Below are 15,185 nucleotides of genomic sequence, written 5' to 3'. Positions count from 1 at the left end.
GGCCTACAGAAATAACATTAGCTTGCTGATCATGAAATGCATCACATTTATTATGATAAAACCAAGATGTACTGATTGACACATAAGGTGAGGCCGATAATGCCTACGACACTGCCATATATCACGTTCTTCATTTAACCCCTTCAGTACCATGACGCCTTTCTATATTTATTCTGCTTACTTTATGGTGATTTATTACAGCGTCAGAAACTTATGTGGGGATTAAAATAGTGAAGACTGTGGCCATTAATCTTTTGACCTCCATGGATCTTTCCTAATGTCAGTAAAATGGTCTAATACTACACAAATTTAATCTAAAGGTAAAAATGTGTCCCAGTATTGAAGGGATTAACGAGGACCTGTTACTCTGTTTTCTTTGAAGTAATGAGTGATATATGGAGCGTTATAGAGATTATCGGCCTCACCTTATGGGTCATTATATTTTGGTTTTGCTATAGTAAAATATAATGTCTTTCCAAAATCGTGGCCAGCACGATACGAAGGAATCAGAAGTGAAATTAATGGACTGAATAGATCAAAACTAGTCTAACCTTGGGCTCACATGGAAACACTAATGTTATATCAGTACTGTCAATTTCAGGCAGCTTATGGCAGACATAATATACAACAACCACAAGAAGAGCAACATCGAAGTCAAAGGAGACTGTACATATATTCTCAAATGTGCCATTGTTTAATCTCCATGAACAAGTTGTAGTGGAAACTAATATGATTGGCAAGTGCTTTCATAATTACAGTGATATTTTGACAAAGAGAGAGAGAGAGAGAGAGAGAGAGAGAGAGAGAGAGAGAGAGAGAGAGAGAGAGAGAGAGAGAGAATCAGCTAATCATCTGTTTCCTTCGAAAATAGTCCAGATGAGGAATAAAGCACTAAAGATGCGTGCCTTGTCTTGAGTACAGTGTAACAGCAATGAAGACAACACAGTGAAGTAGCAGGCACATAGCTTGGACAAGAAATAAATCAACATATACTATAAAGGAGACAAAATCAAGGAGGGCCAGAACAAAACACACAAAACACAGAATAGTTACAACACAACAACATCCAATATGTAAAAACTAAATCAGACTAACTAGATAATGTGTGCTCGCCTCATAACCATATTCGTAAAAGTAGTGAGCAAACAGAAAAAATAAATAAATAAAGATGGTAGACAGAATGATAATAACAATAATAATAATAATAATAATAATAATAATAATAATAATAATAATAATAATAATAATAATAATAAAAACAATAAAAAAATATCTAGAAACACAGTGTTCTATATATTTCTGCATGACTACCTAAAGAATGAATGGAATTGAAGGTGTGTTTGTCTCCTTTATGATCCAAATACTGTGAGTCTGTCTGAACAAATCTGATGACATTTATGCATAGTCGTCCTAAGTGTTCCTTTACAAGCCTCCCTGCCGCGACCACAAACACTGGCAACACTGGAAGACACTAAATACAGATCAAACAGGAAATACCGTCACTAAATAATTCAATAAGTGTGACATACGCGAAATTTTCAGAATGAGTAGTGAGGATAAGAGTAGAACAAGAAATAATGGGTTCAGACTTACTAAAAAATAATAGTAATAAATAAACAAAAAGGAGGTACGAGGGAATTCATTTGCAAATTGACTGGTAGATGAATAGAATGGCCCCAGTATTCGTGATGTCTGTGCTGCGTCACAACGGAAGTTTGAATGATGATTAGACATACTCCTGGCTGGGGAATAGGCTGGGATGTTTCCTGCAGAGATTGCCATATGTGCATAGACCTGATGTGATCTCTTGCAGCTTCCCTTATTTTCTTATGTTCTCATGTTCTTATAATTGAACATCACAATAGTAAACAGTAAATCAGGATTTCTTTTCCTGTTCTCTTTATGGTCATTCATCTGTGGTAAACATGAAACGTGCCATTTGGAAGTTTGTGTGGCACTAAAAGAATTCTATACAAGTTGGTGTTTACGCATGGTAAAGGACCAGATAGCCTCCAACAAATGCTGCAATGTAACAAGAGGAACACCACACATTCAATAATAGAAGCAGAACTAAGTAATTGTAGTGACGGTACAGTGACCACAAGAAAGATAACTTTCAATGCTTTTACACAAAAACATCAAAAGTTATCTTAGCACCTGATCTGTATCACCAATGTCTAAGGTGTTTGTGTTCTGGTCAGGTTCATTTGAAACCCAGCCATGGCCTTTCATGGCTGCCCTCAGATCACATTCTCAGGGTTTCACTAGAGACTATCACCCACAGGCCTGAGGGCTTAATTCTCGCTGCTTCCCTTATTTACTGATGTGCTCATGTTTTTATCAATGACCCAAGGAAGGCCTTGCATTGGTGGCAGCAGTGAGATCACCAACAAATAATATATTTATGACGTACATAGCTGTATCATATGTGTCTATGTTTGGGGAAGGATCACCCCTCATGCTCTCTGAAGAATCTAGCTTTTAAAAGAAATAGAATTATAATGTGTTCTATATAGTATAAAGGAAACTGAAACACAAAATATCTGATTTAAATGGAGGGAGGAAGCCATGCAATGGATCATAAAATCATATATGATCTTGGAGTCTAATAACTGCTACAGTCCTGATGTCTATAGGGCTCTGTCATTGATTTGTAGTCAGGGCCCCTCATGGCTATAGTCTCATCCTGCCCTTACACCAATTTCTCTCTGTTTTTATAAAGTGCCTGCGAGTGGAATCTTTTTTTTTCTTTTTTCTTTTTTTATGTAAGAGGTGCACTGGAACAGGGGCAGCAAAAAGAGCAAAAAAGCCCACTGAGGTGCCAGTATCCAAAGGTCATAAAAGGGTCATAAAAATTGAACAAGTGTCTTGAAACCTTCCCTAGAAAAGTTAAAAATAACAAGAAGGAAGAAATAGTACAGAAAAAAGCAGGTATTTCCAGAGCTTGCTAGAAAATGAAGGAATGATTGAGAATATTAGTTAACTCCTGCATTAGACTGGTGGAAATGCCAAGTGTGAGAAAAAGAGGAATATTTTTGTGCAGTGAGGTTACAACAGGACACTCTGTGTTAACCTGAACACACAAATTATGGTCTCAATAGTAACATGTGGGACTCACATTTCTGCCTGAGTGCCCTGCCAGTATCGCAGTCACTCACTCCCATGTCAACAATCCTCCATTTGATATTAGAAAAACTCATACTTGGTATAAGAAATGCTTACAAAAACACAGGAAATTTAAATAATTTTAACAGCATAGTAAAGGATCTTAGAAGGTACAGTGTGTGTGTGTGTGTGTGTGTGTGTGTGTGTGTGTGTGTGTGTGTGTGTGTGTGTGTGTGTGTGTGTGTGTGTGTGTGTGTGTGTGTGTGTGCGTGTGCATGTGCGTGTGTGTGGTGCACATTCTGTGCTAAAGTAATGAAACAACAAACTCTGAGGAATGATGTAGTTGAGTGATATTCTACATTATGTAGCTACAATTTAAAACTACAAATAGCAAGCTAATTCTGCATATAGTACACTCACTACAGATATCTAACAAATATGTAATAAAGAATAGAATAAATACTTACAGCTAGTTAAACTCAAGGACACAATAACTACAGAAGCAATCTGAAAGATATGTTGGAAAACAAGGTGGCTGCTGCTAAAACAAGAAATAATGGTCATATTTGAGATGTGCTGGAACACTCATTCAGGTAGACAGATGGAATGTTCTTTTTTTCTTTTCCATGTAAAAGAAGCACTAACAAATGATAACAATGTGAAGAAAAAAAAGGATCCACTGATGGGCCAGACCCCAAAGAAAAGAGCTCAAAAGGACGAAACAAAACTCCAAAACTGTTATGAAAATCACAATTCCCTACCTGGTGAAATGGACGGAAGCTATCACAGTTCTGACGGTTCTGAGTGTGGCTACAACACTGATGATTGACAATGATGGTGAAATAACAGCCACTGAATTATGCAACACACTGAAGCCTGTGTGCACATTTGTAGTTTGTCATTTTCTCTCACCAATATTGTTTCCTTTATTTTTTTCATTCTAAGTCACTGACATGAAATATACCTAATGTTGTACTAGAAATAAGTTGTTGCTCAAGATTCCCAATGTTTCTTGAGATAAATAACAAAAATACAAACAATTCAATATTACACATGTGAAAATTTGTACCATGCAGTATAAGAACACCTGAAAATGTTCCAATATTGGTTTACACATTATAGATACTCCAGACATTGATACACTGAGTACCTTGATCTCACGAGACAAGAGAACATGCAGTATGTACTGTATGGAGTCTTAAATATCAGTTATTTCCTTGACTTAAGCATTATACTGCATTTCACATTGAGAGAGAGAGAGAGAGAGAGAGAGAGAGAGAGAGAGAGAGAGAGAGAGAGAGAGAGAGAGAGAGAGAGAGAGAGAGAGAGAGAGAGAGAGAGAGAGAGAGAGAGAGAGAGAATTTTTCTGTTACATCTCTTTCCTTTTCCCTTCCTGTGAGTTTGTCTACATGATGGAGAGCAATCAATGATAATACATGGACAGGGGATGCAAGAGTGGCAGACCAGGTTGGGGGGATGGGAGTGAAGGCACCTTGTGTGGCCTTGTGGAAAGACTCAACACAGGCTGGGCAGCTCTTTGGGGTGGGAGAGAGGGGGAGCTTTACACCTGCAAGGGAACCAATGACTGTGAGCAAAACTGTGGCAGGAAAAACTATACATGTTAATTGTGAAGCCAACCAAAACAAGCAAGGCTGAGTGAGGTGAGGGAGCACTGCTAGACTCTTCTCACTGCATGTGGAGGCTGACACGAGAATTGTGGGAATCTTCAAGTTTGAAAAGTGTCACAATACACTCTACAATATAGTGGATATGATATATGACTTAATTAATCTAACAAATATTCAACACCATATATGCTACATGAGAAAAATTATGGTCATAGGTTTTGCCAATATAATGTTAACAATTCCTTGTAGAAACATGAAAGAAGATACAAAGATACTACTGTCAATAGTAAATTGCATATATGAGTGCATTTTTTTACAGGTTAAGTAAGCTTACACTGTCTGCAATACATGTTAAAGTGAGGAATAATGTTAAAGCTGTAGTGGTTACAACCAATTAGGCAGAGCAGGACACTGAATGACTAAGTACATCTCAATAAAGCTGCTTCAAGCAAAGAGATCAGACAGTTCAGTCATCTACCACCATGCCACATCTCTTTGCAAACCTGCACCTACAGAGGCACACTCCCTCACAGCGGACACTTGGAAGCAGTGGTGAGCACCATGGAAAATAAAGCAAACTTTAAATTCCACAACTGCTCAACTAAAGTTTCTCTTTCAGATTTATTTGTCTGCAAATATACAGTTTTGCTTTTACTGAGGGATTTGTGCAACAATAATCTTGTCCAGAAAACTGCAACTGAGTCAGAGGAAAGTGGAATGACAAAGTCACAATACATTCACCATGGTCAGTGATTCCTGTGTGTGTGTATGAGTGTCATGCACAGACCCTGATGCTGATTACTAACCAGTGAAGCTAAAGGGTTGCTAAAAACATCTGATTTACAATTTATATCATAAATTATACATGTGATGAGTAAATAATGTGGTTAGAGAATTATCATTACATTAATGAACAACTTTGCCAATTGATCTAATCATGTTCCATTGTTTCTTTGTGTGTGTGTGTAATTCACTGTTCACTGTTTGATCTGCTGCAGTCTCTGACGAGAGAGCCAGACATTACCCTACGGAACGAGCTCAGAACTCATTATTTCCGATCTTGGGATAGGTCTGAGACCAGGCACACACCACACACCGGGACAACAAGGTCACAACTCCTCGATTTACATCCCGCACCTACTCACTGCTAGGTGAACAGGGCTACGTGAAAGGAGACACACCCAAATATCTCCACCCGGCTGGGGAATCGAACCCCGGTCATCTGGCTTGTGAAGCCAGCGCTCTAACCACTGAGCTACCGAGCCGTGTGTGTGTGTGTGTGTGTGTGTGTGTGTGTGTGTGTGTGTGTGTGTGTGTGTGTGTATAATTCACCACGGTCGCCTGCTGGTCACCCAGCCAGTCTTCCCCATTACGGAGTGAGCTCAGAGCTCATAGACCAATTTTCGGGTAGGACTGAGACCACAACACACTCCACAAACTGGGAAAGTGAGGCCATAATCCCTCGAGTTACATCTCGTACCTATTTACTGCTAGGTGAACAGGGGCTACACATTAAGAGGCTTGCCCATTTGCCTCGCCACCTCCAGGACTCGAACCCGGACCCTCTCGATTGTGAGTCGAGTGTGCTAACCACTACACTGTATGTGTGTGTGTGTGTGTGTGTGTGTGTATTTACCTAATTGTATTTACCTAATTGTAACATACGGGAAAAGAGCTATGCTCGTGTTGTCCCGTCTCCATATCTATTAATGTCCAGCTTTTTCTTAAAATCATGAATATTCCTTGCGTTGACCACTTCCACGTCTAAACTATTCCATGCTTCCACCCTTCTATGAGGAAGCTATATTTTTCACATCTCTCCTATAAGTGGCCATTTTAGTTTTTTCCCATGCCCTCTCGACATTCTTCCATTCCACATACACAGATCTTCCCTATCCATTTTTCCATGCCAATCATCACTCTGTATATTGCTATCAGGTCTCCCCTTTCTCTTCTGTTTTCCAGGGTTGGAAGTTGCATTCTTTTCAGTCTGTCTTCATAAGTCAAATCTCTTAAGTCAGGCACCATTTTCGTTGCAGCCCTCTGTACTTTCTCTAGTTTCCTTATGTGTTTCTTTAAGTTCGAGCCCACTGTATTGTTGCATATTCAAGCCTCGGTCTTATCATTGCAGTAATTATTTTCTTCATCATTTCTTCATCTAGATATACGAACGCCACTCTTATGTTCCTCAATAAGTTCAATACTTCTCCAATTATTTTGTTTATATGTCTCTCTGGCGATAGGTCATTGGTAATTGTCACCCCAAGGTCTTTTTCTTCATGACTGGTTTTATGTCTTCATTTCCTATCTTGTACATACTCCTGATTCTTCTTTCACTCTTGCCAAACTCTATTTTCTTGCATTTTGTCGTGTTGAACTCCATTTGCCATGTACAGCTCCATTTCCATATTCTGTCCAAGTCTTCCTGGAGTAGTTCGCAATCTTTGTCACATCTCACTTTTCTTAACAATTTTGCATCGTCTGCAAATAGGCTCACATAACTGGACACCCCATCCACCATGTCATTTATGTAGACTGCGAACATTACTGGTGCCAACACTGATCCCTGTGGAACTCCACTCTCCACCAATCCCCATTCTGATGGTCTGTCCTTAATTATTGTTCTCATTTCTCTTCCTACCAAAAGTCTTCCATCCATTTTAGTAAACTGCCATGCACTCCTCCTACCATTTCAAGTTTCCAGATCAGTCTCTGGTGTGGTACCTTATCAAAGGCCTTTTTTAAATCCAGATATATTCCATCAGCCCAACCATCTCTTTCCTGTATTACATCTATCACCCTCGAATAGTAACATATCAGGTTTGTCGTGCATGAACGCCCTTTCCTAAAACCAAATTGACACTCACAAAGTATGTCATTTTTCTCCAAGAAGTCTGTCCATCTAGTCTTCACCACCCTCTCACACATCTTAGCTACCACACTTGTAAGTGACACTGGTCTATAGTTCAATGGGTCTCTCTTGTTACCTGATTTATAGATTGGGACAATGTTAGCTCTTTTCCAGTCTTGGGGCACTACACCTTCCCTTAATGAGGCATCAATTACTTCACAAACTTTTTCTGCCAATTGCTCCCTGCATTCTCTTAAAATCCATCCTGATACCCCATCAGGTCCCACAGCTTTTCTCACTTCTAAACTCCCCATCATGTTCTTGATCTCCTCCACCGTTACTTGAAACTCCTTCATAATCCCTTTCTGTTCCATTACCAGTGGTTTGTCAAAAGCAGTCTCCTTTGTGAATACCTTCCGAAAGCATCCATTCATAGCCTCTGCCATTTCCCTGGGATCTTCACTGTATACTCCATTTACTTCTAAACTTTCAATACTTTCTCTATTTTTGATGTTGTTGTTCACATGTCTGTAAAAAAGCCTTGGTTGGTCTTTACATTTATCAATTATATCCTTTTCTTGTTTCTTTCTTTCTTCTCTTCTAATCAACACATATTCATTTCTTGCTCTTTTGTAACTTTCCCACTGCTTAATCCGTCTTTTCCTTCTCCACCTCTTCCATGCATCCTCTTTTCTTGTTCTAGCCTTTTCACATCTATCGTTAAACCAGTCCTGCTTTCCAACTTCTCTATGTTGTCTTATTGGTACAAATTTTTCTCACCTTCTTTGTATATTTTATAAATTCCTTCCACTTTTCATTTGCTCCTTAGCACTCTTGAATTTCATCCAATTTGTCTCTTGAAAGAATTTCTTTAGGTTTCCAAAATCTGTCTTGGCATAATTCCATCTTCCCACTTTATATTCTTCATTTCTTCTAGATTTCTCTTCGTCTATCACCTTGAACTCCAAAACTGCATGATCACTCTTTGCTAAAGGGCACTCCACCCTCATCTCCTCAATGACCATTGGCTCTGTACTAAAGACCAAGTCCAGTCTTGACGATGCTCCCTCTCCTCCAAACCTAGTATCTTCTTTGACCCACTGAGTTAACACATTTTCCATTGCCAGTGTCAATAGTGTATTTCCCCATGTTGTCTCTGATCCTTCCATTGACCAGTCCTCCCAACACACCTCTTTACAATTAAAATCTCCCATCATTATAGTTCGTTCACAGCCACCCAACATTTCTTCCAGACATGTTCCTGTATCACTTATCATTTCTTCATATTCCTGTACTGACCATGCATTTGTCTTAGGTGGTACGTACACCACTATGTAGTGCCTCTTTTTTCCTTCATTAGTTTCTGCTCTGATCTTTAGCACTTCTGCCTTTCCCATACCTTTTTTCACTTGATCCACCTTTATATCTTTTTTAACCAGCAACATCACTCCTCCTCCCATCTTACCTACTCTATTTCTTTTCCAAACGTTATATTTCCTTCTCCAACCTTCATCAGGTCTTCTCCCTCTCTCAGTTTTGTTTCAGTAAGACCCACAATATCTGGGTTCTTGTCCCTCAAGTAATCGTTGAGTTCTAAAATCCCCGATATCACTCCATTTATGTTGGAATACATTACATTTCGCTCATATGTAAGTTTCTTTAGTCCTTTCTTGCTGTACTTTTCTGGGTTATGAACCACTTCCTCAGTCTCATATCCAAGATTCTCCAGAAAAACTCTTTCTTCTCTCTTCTGTCCTCTCTTCATTTTTTTCAAAGCCTCCTTTCTCAACTCATTTAACATTTCTCTTTCCTTTTCACCGAGATCTCTTCTCAACCAAATCTTCCTTGTTGTTTCCTGCTGGGCTAGCCTCCATGACTTCTCCACCAATTCATCTACATCCTTTTGTGACTTAAGTTTGATTCTTATTGGCCTCATACCTTCTCTTGTGAACTTTCCAATTCTATGGAAGTCCTCTATTTCTTGTACTAGGTCTTTTCCTCCTCTTGCACCACATTAATGATATTATTTATCACCTTTTTATGTTTTCTCTCTCTCCATTTTACTCGGTGTCTTATCCTCCTCCACACCAAATATCACCACACATCTCTTTTTGTCTACAGTTTCCCTCACCAATGTCTCATTTGACTTAATAACCTTCACCACTTTCTCAGCTATCTTCTCTTCTATGATCTGTTGATCTATAATTTCAGCAAGGCCCAAAGTTTTCTCCCTGACTCTTTGATTTCCTTTTCCAGACTTGCAACTTTGTAATTTACCTCCTTTCTTTCCACTTCCTGACTTTTTTCCATTCAGCCTGCTTCTCCATCACTTTTCCTAGAGATTCTCCACATTTTCGCAATTCACTTTAATTAGCTTAACTTCCTCTTTCAGTGCTGCATTTTCCTTCTTCATATCGGCACAGTCTCTCTTTACATTGTCATAACTCGTTTCCAGGCCCTCATACTTTTCAAACAGTTTTCAATTTTACCTTCTAACTCCAGAATTTTCTTCACATAAGCGCTCTTCTCCATTATTCCTTGAAACCCTGTGAAGTCTGATTCCTCTTTCGAGTTCACGGCCGCCATGTTGCGCAGACGTAAACAAACCAGCTGATGGCTCAAACGCAGGCTACAGTTTATATTTACCTTCACTGGACATTATTTTGCTAATCAACAGTTAACATGACTATATGGAGACGGGACAAACATTACCAGCTCCTTTCCCACCTTGGTTACTCTTAGGTAACTGTAGAATTATAGATGATTGCTCTGGAGCTCAGCTGTGTGTGTGTGTGTGTGTGTGTGTGTGTGTGTGTGTGTGTAAATCATGAAACTTGTTGTGTTTGCAGTTTAATGTTTATGTGGAGCTGCAATTTACCAGCTTTGTAAATTTGCGAAGGCAGGAGACAATTACAATTAGCAGAATAGTAGTTACATGTCTGCCGAGGTGAATTTTAGTTTGCAGTGCCCAGTTCTAGTAACCAACAATATCAATCCACTTCCATTCTTCAGCCCAATGCCTTGAGGACTTTGTAAACACCATGAAGCAAACTACATGGAAGAGGTTGACACACCAGTTTTGGAGATGCACATGGATGAGAGGACAAGATGTACAAGAAGACTTACAAAAAAGAATAAGATGAGTAAATGTCTCAGTGACATTTAGAAGCAAAGTTTCCCATATGAAAGAATTGACCTATGGAATGGTTGAAGTGAGGAGGTGGTTACATCTGTCAATATGAGCAAATTCAAAATGAAATTGGATACCTACAGATATGAAGACAGGACAAAATTATGAGCTTCAATTTGGACCAGATACAACTTAGTAATTATATATAAAAAAAAAAAAGCACCTACAGGCATTCTTGACAGTTGCACTTCAAACCTATCCCTGAGAGGCAGCATTGGCTCACTGAGGCAATCTACAGTAGGACTACATGTATTCTGAAACCCTCTTACATCACACCTCCACTAATTTCAAAAGGTTCTACTTAAAGTGACATGGATTTTTTAGGGTATTTCTATGGACCTTTACATGAATAACAGAAGAAATACTCCTAAGACACCAGGTAATCTCCATGGCCTCTAAAAGTAGTGGTGGTGGTGGTGGTTGTTTATAAAATATGCACAGATCTTAGTGACACCACAATTTCAACACTAACAAATGTGACAAATATAAGCAAATCACCAGTGTGGAGGGACAGTCATGGTCAACAGGCAGAGAATTTGCAATATTTGTGTCCTAGCTTTATGTGTTGTGGTTTGTGCAACCCTGAGTCACTTGATCTACTGAAGAATCCCAATTGTCAGGTTTGTGTAGAAAGACACTGCAAACATTTTTTTTTTTTTTTTTATACCATGTGGGCTTTTCACCGGAATTTATGGGCTAAAGGGGATACTCTTTGGAGTAACTCCTATCTCAAAGCCCACCTGCTAGGAAACCGTTTTCCAGAGTGAAGAAGCCCAACCTACACTCGGACCATGGACCCATGTGCTTGGAGACCCCTCGGACCCCAAAGCACGCATGGTTCCACTGTACCACGGTGGGCGTCTCAGGACTAAGGCTGATCAAAACACTTAACACAATGAGAGGTGAGTGGAGCAGAATGACAATGTCTGACTCCTGATTAGTACTGTGGTATGAAGGACACACACACATATTTACATACATACCATATCCTAAACCAATAGGTAATGAATGACATATCACTGTACTGTACATTGCTCTCTCTCTCTCTCTCTCTCTCTCTCTCTGCATTTTGGTTTGTTGGTTTGCTGCAGTGGCAACCCTTAATTCCCTTGATAGAAGTCTTAATTTCACTATCAAATGTTTGAGCATCACACACACACACACACACACACACACACACACACACACACACACACACACACACACACACACACACTGTTCATACAACTCACTATAGGCCAAACTAACAAACATTTATACCCACCCCACAAACCGTGATCGATTATACCTTTTATCTCTCTTTTGAAGCCTTATTTACTTATCTCTCTCTCTCTCTCTCTCTCTCTCTCTCTCTCTCTCTCTCTCTCTCTCTCTCTCTCTCTCCTAAACAATTGAATCAGTGCAGAGTCTGATATCTTGTTGTTCGAGACTTACTTGTATTCATGGGGATTGACTTACATTCACTAAAATTTCCTTACTCTCCCTCCTTCATCTTTTTCGTCCCTCCACTATTAAAACACCTCTCTGTTATTCTTTCATAGATCTTACAGTGTCCACTCTACTACTCAAATTTGTGCCGTGTTGCATCTCCTGTCTTTTTATGTCATCTCCATTTTTGCACCTTCACCATCCAATTTACTCATGCCATGCTACCTCTGTTTCACCCAAATGCTCTCCCTGGTGCAGCACTGACACTACTTTATACTCTATTCCTAGATGCCCACCACCACCACCACCACCACCACCACTACCACTTCCATCCTCAACACAAACAGTATTGGAATCACACTTCATTCTCTAGTGTTTTCAAATCTCACCTTAATTACTTTTCACCACTCTCTAGTGGAAGTTACTGGAGCCTTCAAATATATTTTATGGACAGTGATGATTTAGTTAACAAGGTTCTGCATTACTACAGTGATAAATCAATGAGAACATGGACAATTACCTCTGTGACCTCTAATAATAGTCCTTATAATAGCGTAAGGTAGTATTTAAAAATGGTGACCCACGATCACACTATGTACTACACTTTCATCCTGGAATCACCTGAGGCCATCACAGCAGTTCTCCCTCACTGATTCTCACTATTGTTATCCTTCCTGCCTACTGTGTCAGATGCTGAGAGCCAAGAAAATGCCTCCAGTATGAACAAACCTATCAAGCAGGCAAGTTACCATCTAGTACTCTGGTATTGAAAGATCCTTTACAACAACATTGAAGATCCTGTGTGTGTTCTGCAAGACATCAACACAAGTACTAAAAAAAAGACAAGGAAGAACAATGGTAGTACTACATTCAAACAGGAGAAGAAATCCTTGCAGTATTATCTTATGGGACGGAAGCCACACCAATGATTCCTTCCAAGGTCAGTGCACCAGCACTCCGAGTCACAAGGGTAAGCACCATGCAAGCCAGTAAGACCATGGAAGGAAGAGGAACTAGTGCAGAGCTACTTACAGCATTCAGGGTCCAGTCATAGCTGTATCTGAAGTGGCGCTGTCCCCTGGAGGCCTGAAGGAGTGCCTGTGTTGTGGTGGGGTCTGTCACCTGTTCAGCCAGCCACCTGTGCAGGAAGAGAAAGAAAATGCTGAACTGCAGTGATTCTATTAAATGGAAGGGCCTAGCAAGTTGCAAGGAACAAGGGAAGACAATAGCAATGGAAAAGAAGGAAACATAGTAAAGTGCAATAATAGTTTTAAATGAAAGGGATTGGAAAGGTAAGAAGTACAGTATGAGGAGAGAAAATAACGAGAATACACATGCAGAATACAAGTTGAAGTGGGAAGATGATGTGCAGTGGATGTAGGTTGAAGGGAAGCAAGAAAGAGATCTAAATGACAAACAGAAATTAGCAAATGCCAGATACTTATAAAATAATGATAAAATGTCAGCGAATTACAACAAACATGGAATTTGTCACTGCCTTGCAAGAATAAAGGAGAATCTAAATTTTTAGTTCAGATATACATGTAAAGTGTTTCTCTTGAACATAAAGACATTCTACATTGTAAAGTATTCTAAAAATATAAAGCTTTCCATGTGTTTGCAGCATATGACATTGAAACAGACTCAGTTATAAGGTTCTTGGTGCAGTCTGTTGAGAGCTTCAAGCAAAGATCAGACACACAGACACTAGGTGGGCACAGGCATACAGTACCATGTGTTAAGTTTGTTGATTTTGAGTCTACTAATCTCTCCCTTGGATAACAATTGTCAAACTCCTGTTAAAACAAAGGCATGAGATAAAATGTGAAGACGTCATCAGATTACTGAGAAGCTGAAATGGAAGAGAGGAAAGCAGCTTGTCTATGCCAGACTGTACAATATTGGACAACAGTGTGTTGCATCTGTTATTAGTATATCCTACCTGTCAGTCTAGTTATTGGTCTGTCTGATGCTTCACTTCCCCCCACACTACTGGATCCACAAAGGGGTTGGCCACAACAACGGAGCTTGCACTTCTCCCTTGTTATTCTTTTGTTTATTACTACATACATATATCTTGGGTCAAATTAAGACTGGTGAAAGCAGGATCAGGGTGAACATACTCAAGGACACAGGCTTCAATGGAGCCAAAGGCATGCAGTTAACACCAGAAGACCAGAAGAGAAGTTAGTGAGAAACCATGCATCTGATATATAGAGAATTAGTCCTACCTAGCATGGGAACTGACTAAGGTAGAATTTACTGAGGCAGAGGAAAGATTTTGCTAGTTGAAATTTATGATGGATGAAAGTGTGGTTGTTTAGCTTGGGCTGGCTGGTGACCTAGCAGTTCACCTTTAAAGACGGTGCCCAGCTATAACATTAACCCCTTCAGTACCATGACACACTTCTACAATCATTCTGGTTACTATTTGGCAATTTCATGCGGCTTCAGACACTCATGTGGGGGTTAAAATAGTGAAGACTGTTGCCATTAATTTTCCACTTAATGCAATAAAATCTTCTAATCATTCCCAAAACTCAGGATAAAAAGGCATCCCACTACTGAAGGGGTTAAGACCAGTGAAAGCAAGACCAGGGTAAACATACTCAAGGACAGAGGATTCAGTGGAGCCAAAGTCAACTCTGAACCACTGGAAGATGGAGTTGATGACAAGACTGTTGTCGTCGAGGAGCGTCACGCTGCTGTTGCAGAATGTATGCAGCCCCTCATCCAGTTGCTGCTCCAGCTGCTCCTTGTAATAGGCTTGCAAAGGAGGACAGCTCTGAAGAAACAACATAGCATTGTCAAAATTTTCAAATACTCATTACAAACAAGTCTTAAAAAAAAACTCAATTCTGGATTTTTTTTCCTATGTAAAAGGGGCACCAGCCAAGGGCAACAACAACAATAACTAAAAGGGTTTCCTCAAATTGAACTCCCAAAAAGAAAGTTGAAAAAGGACCATGTCTTGAAACTTTGC

At 39.6% G+C, this 15,185-nt stretch overlaps 1 protein-coding gene across 5 annotated transcripts in view; it reads right to left on the bottom strand.

Annotated features, from left to right (window-relative positions):
- Nucleotides 1-15,185, bottom strand: part of LOC123518930 — a 132,008-nt gene that overhangs the window by 52,389 nt on the left and 64,434 nt on the right. For all 5 annotated transcript variants that reach the window (XM_045280005.1, XM_045280029.1, XM_045280021.1 and 2 more), the window contains 2 exons: nt 14,812-14,987; nt 13,235-13,340 (listed from right to left, as the gene is read on the bottom strand). In XM_045280005.1, the coding sequence (XP_045135940.1) occupies nt 13,235-13,340; nt 14,812-14,987 (282 nt within the window). The remainder of the gene's footprint in view (nt 1-13,234; nt 13,341-14,811; nt 14,988-15,185) is intronic.

The sequence above is a fragment of the Portunus trituberculatus genome, chromosome 7, assembly GCF_017591435.1.
Source record: "Portunus trituberculatus isolate SZX2019 chromosome 7, ASM1759143v1, whole genome shotgun sequence".
Taxonomy (NCBI): domain Eukaryota; kingdom Metazoa; phylum Arthropoda; class Malacostraca; order Decapoda; family Portunidae; genus Portunus; species Portunus trituberculatus.
This window is presented reverse-complemented; position numbering and strand designations above follow the sequence as displayed.